A 13,025-nucleotide genomic window follows, 5' to 3' on the forward strand; every position below is an offset into this window, starting at 1 on the left:
AGCTCAACACTGCCCCTAGCGTCCTGGAGCACTTCCATTGTGTTTTGGAATTTGCATGTGTTTTGGGGTTTGCAAGTGTTTTGGAGTTCGCATGTGTTTTGGAGTTTGCAAGTGTTTTGGAGTTTGGAGTTTGTACACGTTGTCATTAACGTGGCTTCACTCCGCAGCCACGCCGCTTTGCTAGCTAAAACACAGGTGTCGGCATATAAGGACGCTGTCATAGCCTGTCAACCACGTTGATTAGCTGCGTATATACAAATGTGAATCGCATTATTGGCTGGACTATGGGATAAGGTGGCATCGTTCTAATCCCATACGGGAGCAGCCAGTCACTTACTGACTAACACTGCAAAACAGAATTGTTAAAGTATTGATTTTAATTTCAATTCAGGTTGGATTTTTTTTGTGCGCAACACAGATTTTTTGTGCGCAGAGACCGTGCCAGCAGTGCGCAATTGCGCACGCGCGCAGCTTAGAGGGAACGTTGGCCTCCACTGTGTTTTACAGATGGCTGTGCAGTCTCACTGCTATACCCCTCTCCTGTCCTACTTACATATTGAAGATTTGAAACAAAAAATTCAAATTTTTTGATTAATCTTCCCAGACCTTTGTTTTTCTCTGATCTTTCATTCCAGTTCTTGTGTAGTTCAGCATACCTCACCCCTTTCTCTGCATTTCCCATCCTTAAGAATGGTTTCTTTACAGTCAGCCTCCCATTAAAACCATTTTGTCTCTGACAAGACCCGAACTCTTTCATACCCAGCATTTTGTTTTTAAATTTCTCTTTGCTCTTTGGTTTCTGAGAAAAAAGATATCCACATATGTGGACATTCATTTTTAAATTTCAGTAGAACACCATAAAGTCACAATTGAGTAATGATGTGCAACTCATCTTTATCTGGTGTCTGAACACAGCAGCATTTTCCCAAGTACAAAACCAAAGTGGGAAACAACAATTGTGCCCCTTTGAGCAATATGGCTCCTTTGAAGTGCTGCTAAGAGTTGCAGGAAGACGTATGTCTGTAACAAAGTACAAAAAAGTAAAAGATTTCTGAACATCGCATGAAACACAAAACGTTTCACTCCAAAACTGCTACTTCAACTTTTCCCCCCCAGTGAGAACATGTTTGTAAAATTTAGTATTGTGGTCTAGACAACCCACATACAGTATGTGAACGCCAGGTCCTACGAGGTTAACGTCTTAACTTTCAGATACTGTTCATCTGCTATGGATAATTTAGGCCTCACATTGCTTCTTTTCTCCACTGTCCTCTTTCCTCAGATTTTTTAAGGACACCACACACCATGCTATGATATGCCACACTTTCAGCTAATAGCTCTTTGTTAGTGCAAATACAGCATTTTATGCTTTTCAAACTTTATCTTTGGCCTTTCGTAGATTCAGCTAAAGACACGAGAACAAATGATAAACTGCTTAACTTGAGTTCGATGCCTTTTTATGTTTGAATACTTCAAGTCAGTATTAAGTGGTTCAAGCAAAAACAAATAATTTTTAAAAAATCCTGAAAATGTGTCAGGTACAAGGACTGGACTTAAAACGATTGAACAGCAGTCAATAACCTTCAGAAACCCGTGAGAACTAAATCTAAAGTGTGTCGTTATCTCATAATCAATCATACTTACGCTATGTAGAGTAAGTCAACCATTTAAAGACAAACCATTTTATGTTAAAAATAGAGCTCCGATCTGATCCCTACACCACAAAGCAAGTTCAACCAGAATACCTTTCTGCTATCTGGATTCACTTATCCCAACATTTACAGCTGAGATAAGCAGTTACATAAATCAACCAAGTTAACTCAGTGTTTCCTTTTCATGAAAGACATTGTGTTAGCAGCATTTGACTCATCTAAAAGGGAAATTTCACATGTCACGTGACTCTTCTTTCACAGAATTATTGTTATCAATGCCCCCTACTCCAGAGACTTTATCAGACACGATGATTAAAAATCTAAAATAAATTAAAAAACATTTGCAAAAAGGACACACAATTAATCCTGCAATTAAAATAAATAAATAAATCTATATCGTGATTTAGCACACAGAACTGTAGTCACAACCTTATTCAAGATTAGTTTAATCACTGAGTGCGCTCTCAGAGCTGTTTTTTATTTCTTAGGTGACAGTAAACCGGTTTCATTTAAAAATGAAAGCTTACAGTCCCACAGCCTGATAAAGGAGATGTGAAAATAGCTTTGGTATGCCGGCAGATACAAGTGAAATTAATTTGAACATTGTATTTTTGGTGTGCTCTGTGTAATTGCAGTTCAAGTAAAAAGGACTACACAAATCTCAAGTATAAGAAATGTTTTTGCATCTAGGTAATCTAAAAGCATTGCTCTTCTGACAAAGGAAATATGGCTTCATGTGTTATTTGCCAAAACTGATCTCAGAAATAGTAGGATAGAGCAAGTTTGGTTCTCACACTGTACTCTTGCATGAATTGCTGATCAGTGAAGGGTCTTTCAACAACCACTGCTTCATTAAATCGAGGTTTAAGGTGCTGCCATACGATTGGTTTCCTTTTTTTAACAAAAAGTAATGAACCATCAATGACACGTTGACATTTTGTGATGACCAACTCCAGTCTACCCTACTGCTGGCAATCCAAGGTTATACATTTGTCATAAGTGATGTGTGTTACTGTGAATAAGTTAGAGGGTTGCTAAATCAAGGCTAGCAACCTTTAAAAAGGAAGATCCCAGAGACTTTCAAACTGACAGTTCAGAGTCAGGTTGATATGACTGTAGTTCATTTTTCTTCTCACGTGTTTACATAGACTTGCTCACTACTGCACGAATTACTTGTTGGAAAATAGTAAAAGATACAGTGAAATTCTGGCCTTCAATGACATCAGTAACTCAGTTCAAAATACAGTCATGGGAATCTCACTTGTTTTATGGCTTTAAAACAGGCTACATTATTAAAGTATGGGACGATCGTGGCTCAAGAGTTGGGAGTTTGCCTTGTAATCGGAAGGTTGCGGGTTCGAACCCGGCTTGGACAGTCTCGGTCGTTGTGTCCTTGGGCAAGACACTTCACCCGTTGCCTACTGGTGGTGCCAGCGTCCGGCAGCCTCGCCTCCGTCAGTGCGCCCCAGGGTGGCTGTGGCTACAATGTAGCTTACCATCACCAGTGTGTGAATGTGTGTGTGAATGGGTGGATGACTGGATATGTAAAGCGCTTTGGGGTCCTTAGGGACTGGGAAAAAAGCGCTATACAAATACAGACCATTTACCATTTACCATGTAAAGTCCTGAATTTCACTGCTCACATGTAGAATCATTCACAAAAATGATCGCTGGTGTTAAATACACTAGGCATTAGGTGGTGTCTATTACAAACCTTACTGATGTTTACTACTTTTTAAACCCATTGATAACTACCTTTAGTTGTCTATGAGTCTTATTGATAGTTAATTACTTTTTTGTTGCAATTATGCAATTATTGCAATAAAGGAAGACAACACACAGCACAACATAGAGGCAAAAGTGTGACAATCAATCCCCTGTTTACCCGATTGGAATAATCTGGTTACACAGGTTTGAGACGTTTCCCAGGAATAGTGAGTAAGTTACATAAGCATTAGTTGTGTTGTCAGCTAGCATAAGTTACCATGGCGTTATACGTGAACCACGTTTCTACAACAGAAACCTCAGTGTTAACTCTGAGATTACATGGATCAGACGAAATCCGTCTTCTTTTATTTGGCACCAAATCGCAACTGTGACGTCAAGGTGTGGCCAGCAAAGTTCCCCTCTCTTTTATTGTAAAGAAGTTTGACCACATATTTAATCTGTGAAATAGCTTACCAGAAAACCCAAGATGTGCAATTTCAACTGTACATCTCAGTTTTTCTACATGATAAAGAAATACTGTTGTAGTGATTTAAACAAAAAACAAACAAACAAAACAAAAACAAGCTGTGAGCATGACTTTTTGGGCTTGAATTGTAAGAAATAACTTTTTCAAGACAGACTGTCTTGTAATTATAAAACTGAAAATTTTTGTCAAATCGTTTTTTCCCCTTGACAACAAAAAATCAAAAATCAAAAGAAATAGTGAAAAACATTTTTTGAAAAGAAATCCTCTGGGTCAAATCGGACACCCTTCGACACCCCTTCCCCTTAGCTAGCGGAAAAGACAAAGTATCTTGTTATCAGGATTGTGTATCTGGGAACAATGAATGACAAATATTTTACCAGGTATAGTATGACAATGCTATTACCAGGTAGCTTACCATAGATTCCAGCAATAAATAGTGTTTCTGATGATCTGGAAATAATTTCACCCTGGTGCAAACAGAAAGATTTGGAAATCATTAATTTAGAAAAGAAGCAATACAACAGAGGAAGCCATGATTATCTTGACTTCCTTCATGACGATAGAAAGCGATGCATGAGTATGATGTAACAAAACCAAAGGTGCCACCTCAGAAAGTCCTGAAACCAAAGAGGGGTTTCTTGTTACGTGTCTTTTAGAGAAAAAAACAGTAGGGAAAGCACAGCACAAAAGTGAAATAGGCAGGATGTTGGTATTCAGCCTATACGTGGATAACCACATCTTGCCCGTCTTTCATTGAAACGTAAGCGGAGTTTTATGGTCTCACTCACGTCATCAGGAATTCACCTAACAAGAAGTCAAATAGTACTCCTTGATTAGTAAGTAAACCAAACGCTGAATCAGACTATAAAATTCCCAGAAACATGTGATGGAAACCTTAGGGTATGTCTGTGTCACAGCAGGGTAGGTACTCAGCTTTGTGTGCCAAGGTATTCTGCTAATACACACCAGCCTGTGTCATCAGGTGTGTTCATGAAAACTTGAAGACGTGTCTGGGTACTATTACAGACATGTACAAAATTGTACATAGAAACACAGGTAGTACAGCTCTATATTAGTATTTTATAAACCATTTGCTAATATTTCCCAGGTGTTTCAGTTATTTATAGGAAAAGGTTCAGTAGCATTAAATCCACATAGATTCTTCTTCTTGTGGGGACTGTGGTGAACAAAATGACGTATGCTGGGAGTAGAAAAAATGAAGCAATTAAAAAAAAATTGTATGCTCTACTATGCAGTTGCATCAGATTCTCTCAGGCAGTTCAATACATCTGATGTGTTGTGCCTGGTCTGGGGTGCAGTGTGTCAGTGGCAGTGAATCGTAGATTATAAAAGAGATTCAAAGACCTTGGGCACCCTTTACTGAGCAACCAGTTTAGGTAAAGGATCTTTAATGTTGGTGACTGACAAAGTTAACTATGAAATTTCACAATGCAGATAACAGATGAGCAGCACGGGTTCGTACTTTATAGGATTTGTATTTTCTTTTAAAAAAATCAGTTTTTTTGAACACTTGTTGATTTTATAAGCTATGTCTGAGTTCTAGTTTGCACTCTAACTTCCTGCATCTAAATCGAGATAAAGCTGAGGTTATTGTACTCAGCCCTAAAAACATCGTAGACACATGATGTCCAACCAGGTGCTTACTCCAGATGGCATTACCTTGGCATTCAGTAACCCTGTAAGGAATCTTGGGAGTTATTTTTGACTAGGCACATGTTTCAGTGCACATATTAAACAAAAATGTACTGTTTTCTTGCATTTGATCATTATCTCTAAAATTAGAAACATCCTGTCATGTGATGCTAAAAAGCTAGTTTGTGTATTTATCACTTCTAGGCTGGACTATTGCAGGTTGTTCTAAAAACTCCCTAAAAAGCCTTCTGTTGATCACAAAATGCTGTAGCGAGAGTACTGACGGGGACCGAAAGAGAGATTCATATTTCTCTCAGACTGGCTTCCCTTCATTGGCTCTCTGTTAAATCCTTTTCCTTACATGGGCTGGATCAGGTGACTCTGAATCCTCCTTTAGTTATGCTGCAGTAGGCCTAAGGTGCTAATGCACTAAGTGTTACTCCTTCTCTCACCTCTTTTCACTCACTATGTGTTTACACCACTTTGCATTTAATCATTAGTTATTACTAATCTCCGGCTCCCTTCTACAGTCTATGTTTTGTCCTGTTTCCCTCCCCTCACCTCCAACTGGTCACCACAGATTGGCTGCCTCTCCCCGAGTCTGGTTTTGGGAGGTTTCTGTTAAAAGGGAGTTTTTCCTTCCCACTATCACCAAGTGCTTGCTCATAGGGGGGGTCATGTAATTATTTTCTCTGTATTATTGTAGGGTCTTTGCCTTACTAAAATTAACACTTCACTTACAGTCAACTCACAGCTTATTGTTAACTATAGTGTGATTATTTATGTTGTCCGAGAAGATATATGCAAATATAATTATCTATCTGTACATATATTTACCCCAGTGCTGGTACCGGTTGTTAAATTTTTCTAACATGTGATATGATTTAACTTACAGAGATGTATACATATATTTTGCATTTTGAATACAGCTATTACCACTATCTGACAGCAGGAGTGGGCAAGCCAAGCAGAGCAGACTTATTCATGTAATGATTTTCTGTTTTCCTTTAAAGAAAGAAAAGTTTGATTTATAGTTGCTACATGCTAGTACATACCAGGATTTTGTAGAGAAAATAAATTACACAAGGGTATTTTTCGTATTCAAAACTTTACTCAAACAGTTGGTGTTTACAAAGAGTGCACAGACTTAATGCTGCTGTGGAGACAGACCCAAAGGAAACCCAACAGTAGCCAAGATCATAGCTAAAAGGTATCTGCAAAGGTTATCCTACAGAGGTTCGTAATTCTCTGCACAAGTCTGTTTTAAAGCAGGTTCAAGGAACTGCAAATGAAAGCAAACTCACTTAAATCCAAAAATGAGCTGTCGTGGAGTTTGTTGTCATCAGGGATTGAACTATCATCTGAAACTACAATCTCTAAAGCTAGCATTTATCAGAAACACAAAAACTCCACTTGGTTGAGGCAATAAGTCGAAAACAAAACGAAAATAAAAAAATAAAATAAAAAACACCAAAAAAAATGCTCAGAAAGAAGATAACAATAAGCTATTTGAACAACTTTAGCAATAATAATCTTTACCTCCCGAATTCACTGCAGAGCAAACGCGAGCCTCAGTTTAAACAGCATGTCTGAAAACCAGTCAATATAATAAATATAAATACATCTGAGGTTTTCTACAGACTGTGAAAAGGACATGACAAAAATAGCTTTGTTTTCAAACTTGATGCACTTGCATAAATAAAAGTATAGTAATAACATTAATTACAATAATTATAATAAACCAAGGTGTTGTAGGCCCTCTGAAGTGTAAGGCTTGGGCCTGTAAAACATGTCAAACGTCCTCTGTCTTCACAGTAGATGCACAATGACAACTATGTATGGGTGAACTACATACTCGTATACGTATTTCTCAACCACAAAATGTAACGCAATAAGCAACAAGATCAACCGTTGTTAAAACAGTGACAGAGAATTTTAGTTCTTTGGGGTTTATGATTTGACACAATTCTTCATAACTGTCAACAGTCAACGGCTACAGTGTGTCTGCATCAGTGGAGAAAACAGAGTTGAGAAAACCTCCATCAACAAGTTTCTGTATGGCAAAAATTGTGAAAACATCAGTCTGAATCAGTGAATTGTGATTTAAATGAGAAATATGTTTCTGCTGTAGAACATGTAGTTTTTTAGTCAACAGTTGCTAATCAGGGTGGCAGAGAACAAAGAAAATATCAAATCTTTTTCACATTTAATTCATTAATGGCTTCTTCCTGAAGGAAAGAAAAAAACGATGAAATGGGGGAAAGCAAACAATCTCCAGACTGCAATGGGACATGAATGTCGATGAATATTATTCAAAGCACACAAGAGTCAGTTAAAGTCCCAGCCGTAGTTTATAAATATGGAGCCTGACAGGCCGTGGAAGAGCAGGAGGGGCGGTCAATCCTTTAAGCAGTACCCTCAGAAAGAAAAGGATGTCACTCCATGATGGCTCGATAGACGACCGGCTCAATGTAGTCCTCTCTATATCGAGAATTGATGACCCGCTGCCTTTTGGTGTTCTGCTTGACATCGTTTTGCGCGAAGAGCTCAAAACGCATGTCTGATGCCACCGACTGAAAACCAAAAAGGACATACAAAAGTTACTGCTTAGTTCTACAGTTGTGATGCAAACATACAGCTGCAATTGCACAACAAAGTTGGCTAGCTGTGTAGAAAAGAAGTAAAAAAGAATACGGTCACCAGTCCCACCCTGCAGCCTTCAAAGTAGATGCACCTATGGGACCAATTTGAAAATCCTACGTCACCTCATTCTCAAGCTATCGTGTTCACAAAGTTTGGTGTCCATGTCATCCACCAAGCAGGGTGATGACAATACCCTATTAGCCTTTTAGAGCTGAGAGGTAATAAAAGCAGACTGCAAAGTTCTGCAAAGCTCATAAACCCGTTATTACTCATAACAGAACAGATAAATAGTTAAAGATTAATCGTCCCCACATAAATTACCAACAGTCTACACTTGGAGAACTGACTGCTGTCCTGTTCTTGTCTGACAAAGGATTCTAGTTGCTCAACAGTCTCGGCTCTTTGTTGAACTTTTCACTTCATGATACTCAATGTTTTCAGTTGGTGAAGGCCAGAATCTTTATGTATGAAACCACGCTGTTGCAATAGCTGCAGTACGTGGATTTGCATTATTTAGTGGAAATATACAAAGTCTTCCCTGAAAAGGTGTCATCTGGATGGGGCACATGTTGCTCTAACACCTGTAATACCTTTCAGTTGTCACCCGACCTTTCCAAATATGCAAACTGTCAATTCCACGGGCACTTATGCACCTCCCATACCAGCGGAGTGCTGATTATAAGCTCCTCTTCAGTCTGGAGGGTGTAATGTTCATGTTTTCCAAAAAGAATTTCAAATTTTAACCACAGAACTGTTTCCCAGTATGTGTCAGCCAATTTTAAATGAGCTCTGGCTCAGAGAAGAGAGCAGTAATGATGGCTTCTTTTGCTATAACCTGCATTTGTGGATGGCACGGTCAACAGTGTTCACAGACAGTGATTTCTGGAAGTTTTCCTGAGCCCATGGAGTGATTTTAATGCAGTGCTGCCTGACGGTCTGAAGATCCCAGGCATCCAATACTGATTTTGAACCTTTTCTCCTGGAAATTGGGAAAAGGTCTGAAGACCATTTCTCCAGATTCCCTGAATCTGTTGGTATTATGTACCGTAGATAAGCGGTTCCCAACCCCCGGGCCATACTGGTCCATGAGTCGTTTAGTACCAGGCCGCGAGAGTTGAGGCTTGGGCGTGTGTGCTTTCTATGTTCTATTGTAAATAAAATACGAGTTTAAGTTATTCATTCCACTGTTTTTAGTTACATTTTACACAGCATCCCAACAACTGGAGTCAGATTTATTTCCACATAACATAAAGCATTGAGATTTTTAGCTCACCATCCTTGACTTGACCCGTTTAGGCAGATCCTCATCTAGAGTGTAGATGTCTTCCCGCTTGACAGAGATTTGCGAGCCATCCTCAAATTCCACCTACACACACGCACGCGCACACGCACACGCACACGCACACACACACACACACACGCACACACACAGAGGAAGTGCTTAAATTAAAGCGTATTTGAATATTTCTACTCCTCATACTGTATTGTATGTGTCACATAATCATTTTCTTCATAGCCAGAGTAGAATTCCCATTTATTCCCACCTAGGGCAACAAAGATTAACATCATCAAGTAAGTGTAACAAAAAGTGAAATGTCTGACTCTGCTCCTGACTGATGTAAAAGGAAAGTTCACCTCCCTCAGGCATTAAATGTCCTCACTCTGATATTTTATCCTGTTGGATATTAAAGTGAATTTTTCTCATCACGACCACATTAATTCTTGTTTTAAAAGTATAATTGTATTAAAGAAAAAAATTTTATCTACATTAAGCTTGACAAATTTTTATGTGATTCTTCTTTGTGCCAAGAAATTCTTTAAAGATATTCAAACACACTGGATTCATGAGAATGCGACAAACTGATCTACCATCAACACTCGCATAAAGGCTCCTATTTTCTGTTTAGAGCTTAAAAAACATGACTGATAAAGACCCTTCATCTTAAAGTATTACAAACTGGTTAGCAACCATCTGTTTAACATGACAAAATGTTAATTTTTAAACCAGACAACCAAGACTTTACAATCATCCTAACCCAGCATTTTATGTGTTGATGGAGTCTAATCAAACAGAGTTGAAGCTGATGAGGATCAGAGGGATAAATGCATGTTTACCAGGTACATGGGGATGGAGTGGGAAGCTACAAACTTGGCTCCATATATCAACCCATCTGTCCATCGAACTTGAACAGCGTCACCTTTGGCAGGTGGGCCGAGGCGGACGCAGTCCCGGTTCTACAAACACATTTAAACAAATATTGACCTCAGGCCATCTGAAAAGGGAGGGCATTTAGAAATGGAAAATTTGAGATCAGCTTTAGCTATCTGAGAGGTTTATTAACCTCAATATCCTCAGGGAAGAGGTTGTCGCTGAATGAGCCGTCGTCAAACACCACTTCATAAAACGTAGCCGTGGTTAGCTCCAGCAATTCGCTCTGGTAGTAACGGCCATTCTTGTATTTACAGATCACCTTTTGGCCCACTACCAGTTCCTGCATGGCAGCTTTGCTGCGCTGTGGAAGACAAACATACTGAGTGTTAATCAAATGTTATTACTTTAAAGTACATTTTTTCCCATAGTCCCAAGATAAAGGGTAAGACAGTGGCTGTAGTGCAATAAAGATAACTCAGAGAAATGGATTAGCAGGTTACAGCAATGTTTAAACACTATCCCTGCCCCATTGTTCAAAAAAAGATATGAACACTACACATGAGAACCAACACAAACTGGTAGTCACAACAATACCAAGGAGACTGTCAGAGCAGGTTTATTGTCTTATTCTTCTCCAGTTAGTGAATCAAAGCTTCAACGTGCAAAAGCAGAAATCCCTGTGGTAGCTTCCAGCTGTTATGGTGCTGCACAGCTGACTAAGCTTGTGCTGGAAGCTACAACGGGAGGCAAGACAGTCCTCACTTTATAAAAGCATCTTGTTGCAAAGACACTTCATCAACTGATAACATAAACCAAAAAAAAAAAGAGAGGAATTTTAAATGCTACACAACTCATGCCACAGTTCCCAACAGTAGTGTAAACAACATCAACTATTTTAATGGGTATATGGACACAATGAGCTGGAGACTGAACCACTTAAGCAGCGGTGCAGCGTGGGGCAAAGAGTTACATTAAAGAAGTCATTTAATCATTTCTATTGAGCACTCTGGCTGAATTTTCTTTGTGTACAGGCTGTGATCAGCTGACCTGTGCGCCTACTCTGATATTTACCGCTCTTTTGTGGATCTAGCAAACTAAATTCCACAAGATACAGGCAGAGGGCTATATGGCTGATTTCCAACCCTCTAAACATTATGAAGCTAGTACAAAAGGTAGAATTTAATGTGTGAAGCTAAACGAAATCATAACCTTGAATTTATATTGACGTCTGCTACCCTTAATGAAACCAAACATGACCACAGCTTCACCTGCACCAGTCCAACACAGCACATCACTGTAAACTGTAAACACCACTGCAAATTAGCAGCTTAGCTTCCAACTGCCTAGTACATATTTTTCTTCAATTCAGCAACAAATCTGATGTGTGATTTAGGATGTGATGAGTAAGTGTCTCTAACAGTACGATGTTTAGACATGTTGCTAGACTGCAACTTTACACCTGAACTTAGAATGTATCACAGGGATAAGACGAAAAAAAGATGTGTTGAAGGTGTAAGGAGACCATGGGATGGCATTATGTTCTTATTATGACCCAGTATCTCTATACATTCAGCTGGAAGCGCATGAAAAAAATAATTAATTTAACAGTATTCAGTAACCTGCACATCAAACTTAATTGCTCTTTAAATCAAAGTCCCAGAAAGCTATTCAGGGTCATTTTAAAGCTTGCTGATAATGTGGAACTAACACTTCTTTACAGTGAGGAACTGAAAACGTTTCTCTGGAACAATTTTAAGACAAAATTCACAGAAAAAGCAGTGTAAGCTCATGCTGAGAAAAAGGCTAATTTGTTTGTCGTTTCCTTTCACTGGTAATCTGTTTTACACCTTAAACACATCTTCACAGGACAGTGTCTTCAGAAATTATTACTGGCCGGACTGGGACTCCCCACGATTACCTCAGGTATGGCTGGTGCTCTATGCCTGTGGCAAGTGATGAAGACAATAAATGGCCAGTCATCTGGGTGCATGAGGACACCAGCTGCCTGAGCACATGTGGGGTGAAATGCCGTGGAGCAACGCCCATGGGAGCACTGAACACAGCAGCCTTTCACTTCCCTCTTTATCCGTTTCCTGCAGTACACACATTTCTACGGGAGAAACAAAGACAAAAGAGTGAAATAAGGGGGTGAAATTAAGTGTTCCATATTGTAAGTGGGAGGCTAGGAAAAGGAAAAACATGAGAAGCAAAGAAGGAGAAAAGAAATCGTCTAAGCCAAGCAGGGAGGATGAGAGGAAGGAAGTCAGAAATGAATTATAAAAGGCACACAAACTGAGATGCAGACATGCTGGAGGAAATTACACAGCTTCCTGTTGACAATTTAGTGACATAATATATCTTATTTAAACACACGTAAAAGTAGATCCTTTGACAAAGGTTCCTTTGTGTTACAGACGCGTAACAATGCCAACAAGGCCAACAAGGCCAACCGTCGTAACTGAATTCCTGCATTGTTTCCATCACAATGCTTAGATCTCAAACAAACTACAAAATAAGGATAGTGCAATCCTTTTACATTATTTTGAAATTTACTTCGGTGAGCTGACAGGAAGCTAAAAAAGTGTGTGCGCGTGTGTGTGTGTGTGTCATTACACAGTTAAGCGGTACTTTTTCTTTATTTTTAGAACATACAAAAACAAGAAGTAAAACTGTGGTGACAGTACAACAGGCACCACAGTAGTTAAACAGAAGTGATGTGTGAACTCATGAC

General features: G+C 39.1%; 1 protein-coding gene across 4 annotated transcripts in view; it reads right to left on the reverse strand.

Annotated features, from left to right (window-relative positions):
• Window positions 1–6,598: 6,598 nt before the first annotated feature.
• kdm4ab (lysine (K)-specific demethylase 4A, genome duplicate b) overlaps window positions 6,599–13,025 on the reverse strand; it is a 25,302-nt gene continuing 18,875 nt past the window's right edge. For all 4 annotated transcript variants that reach the window (XM_013912673.1, XM_013912677.1, XM_013912676.1 and 1 more), the window contains 5 exons: window positions 12,213–12,404; window positions 10,485–10,655; window positions 10,258–10,377; window positions 9,416–9,508; window positions 6,599–8,072 (listed from right to left, as the gene is read on the reverse strand). In XM_013912673.1, coding sequence (XP_013768127.1) covers window positions 7,935–8,072; window positions 9,416–9,508; window positions 10,258–10,377; window positions 10,485–10,655; window positions 12,213–12,404 — 714 coding nt within the window. In that variant the 3' untranslated portion in view covers window positions 6,599–7,934. The remainder of the gene's footprint in view (window positions 8,073–9,415; window positions 9,509–10,257; window positions 10,378–10,484; window positions 10,656–12,212; window positions 12,405–13,025) is intronic.

The sequence above is a fragment of the Pundamilia nyererei genome, unplaced genomic scaffold, assembly GCF_000239375.1.
Source record: "Pundamilia nyererei isolate P.nyererei 1_Seehausen unplaced genomic scaffold, PunNye1.0 scaffold00004, whole genome shotgun sequence".
Taxonomy (NCBI): Eukaryota; Metazoa; Chordata; class Actinopteri; order Cichliformes; family Cichlidae; genus Pundamilia; species Pundamilia nyererei.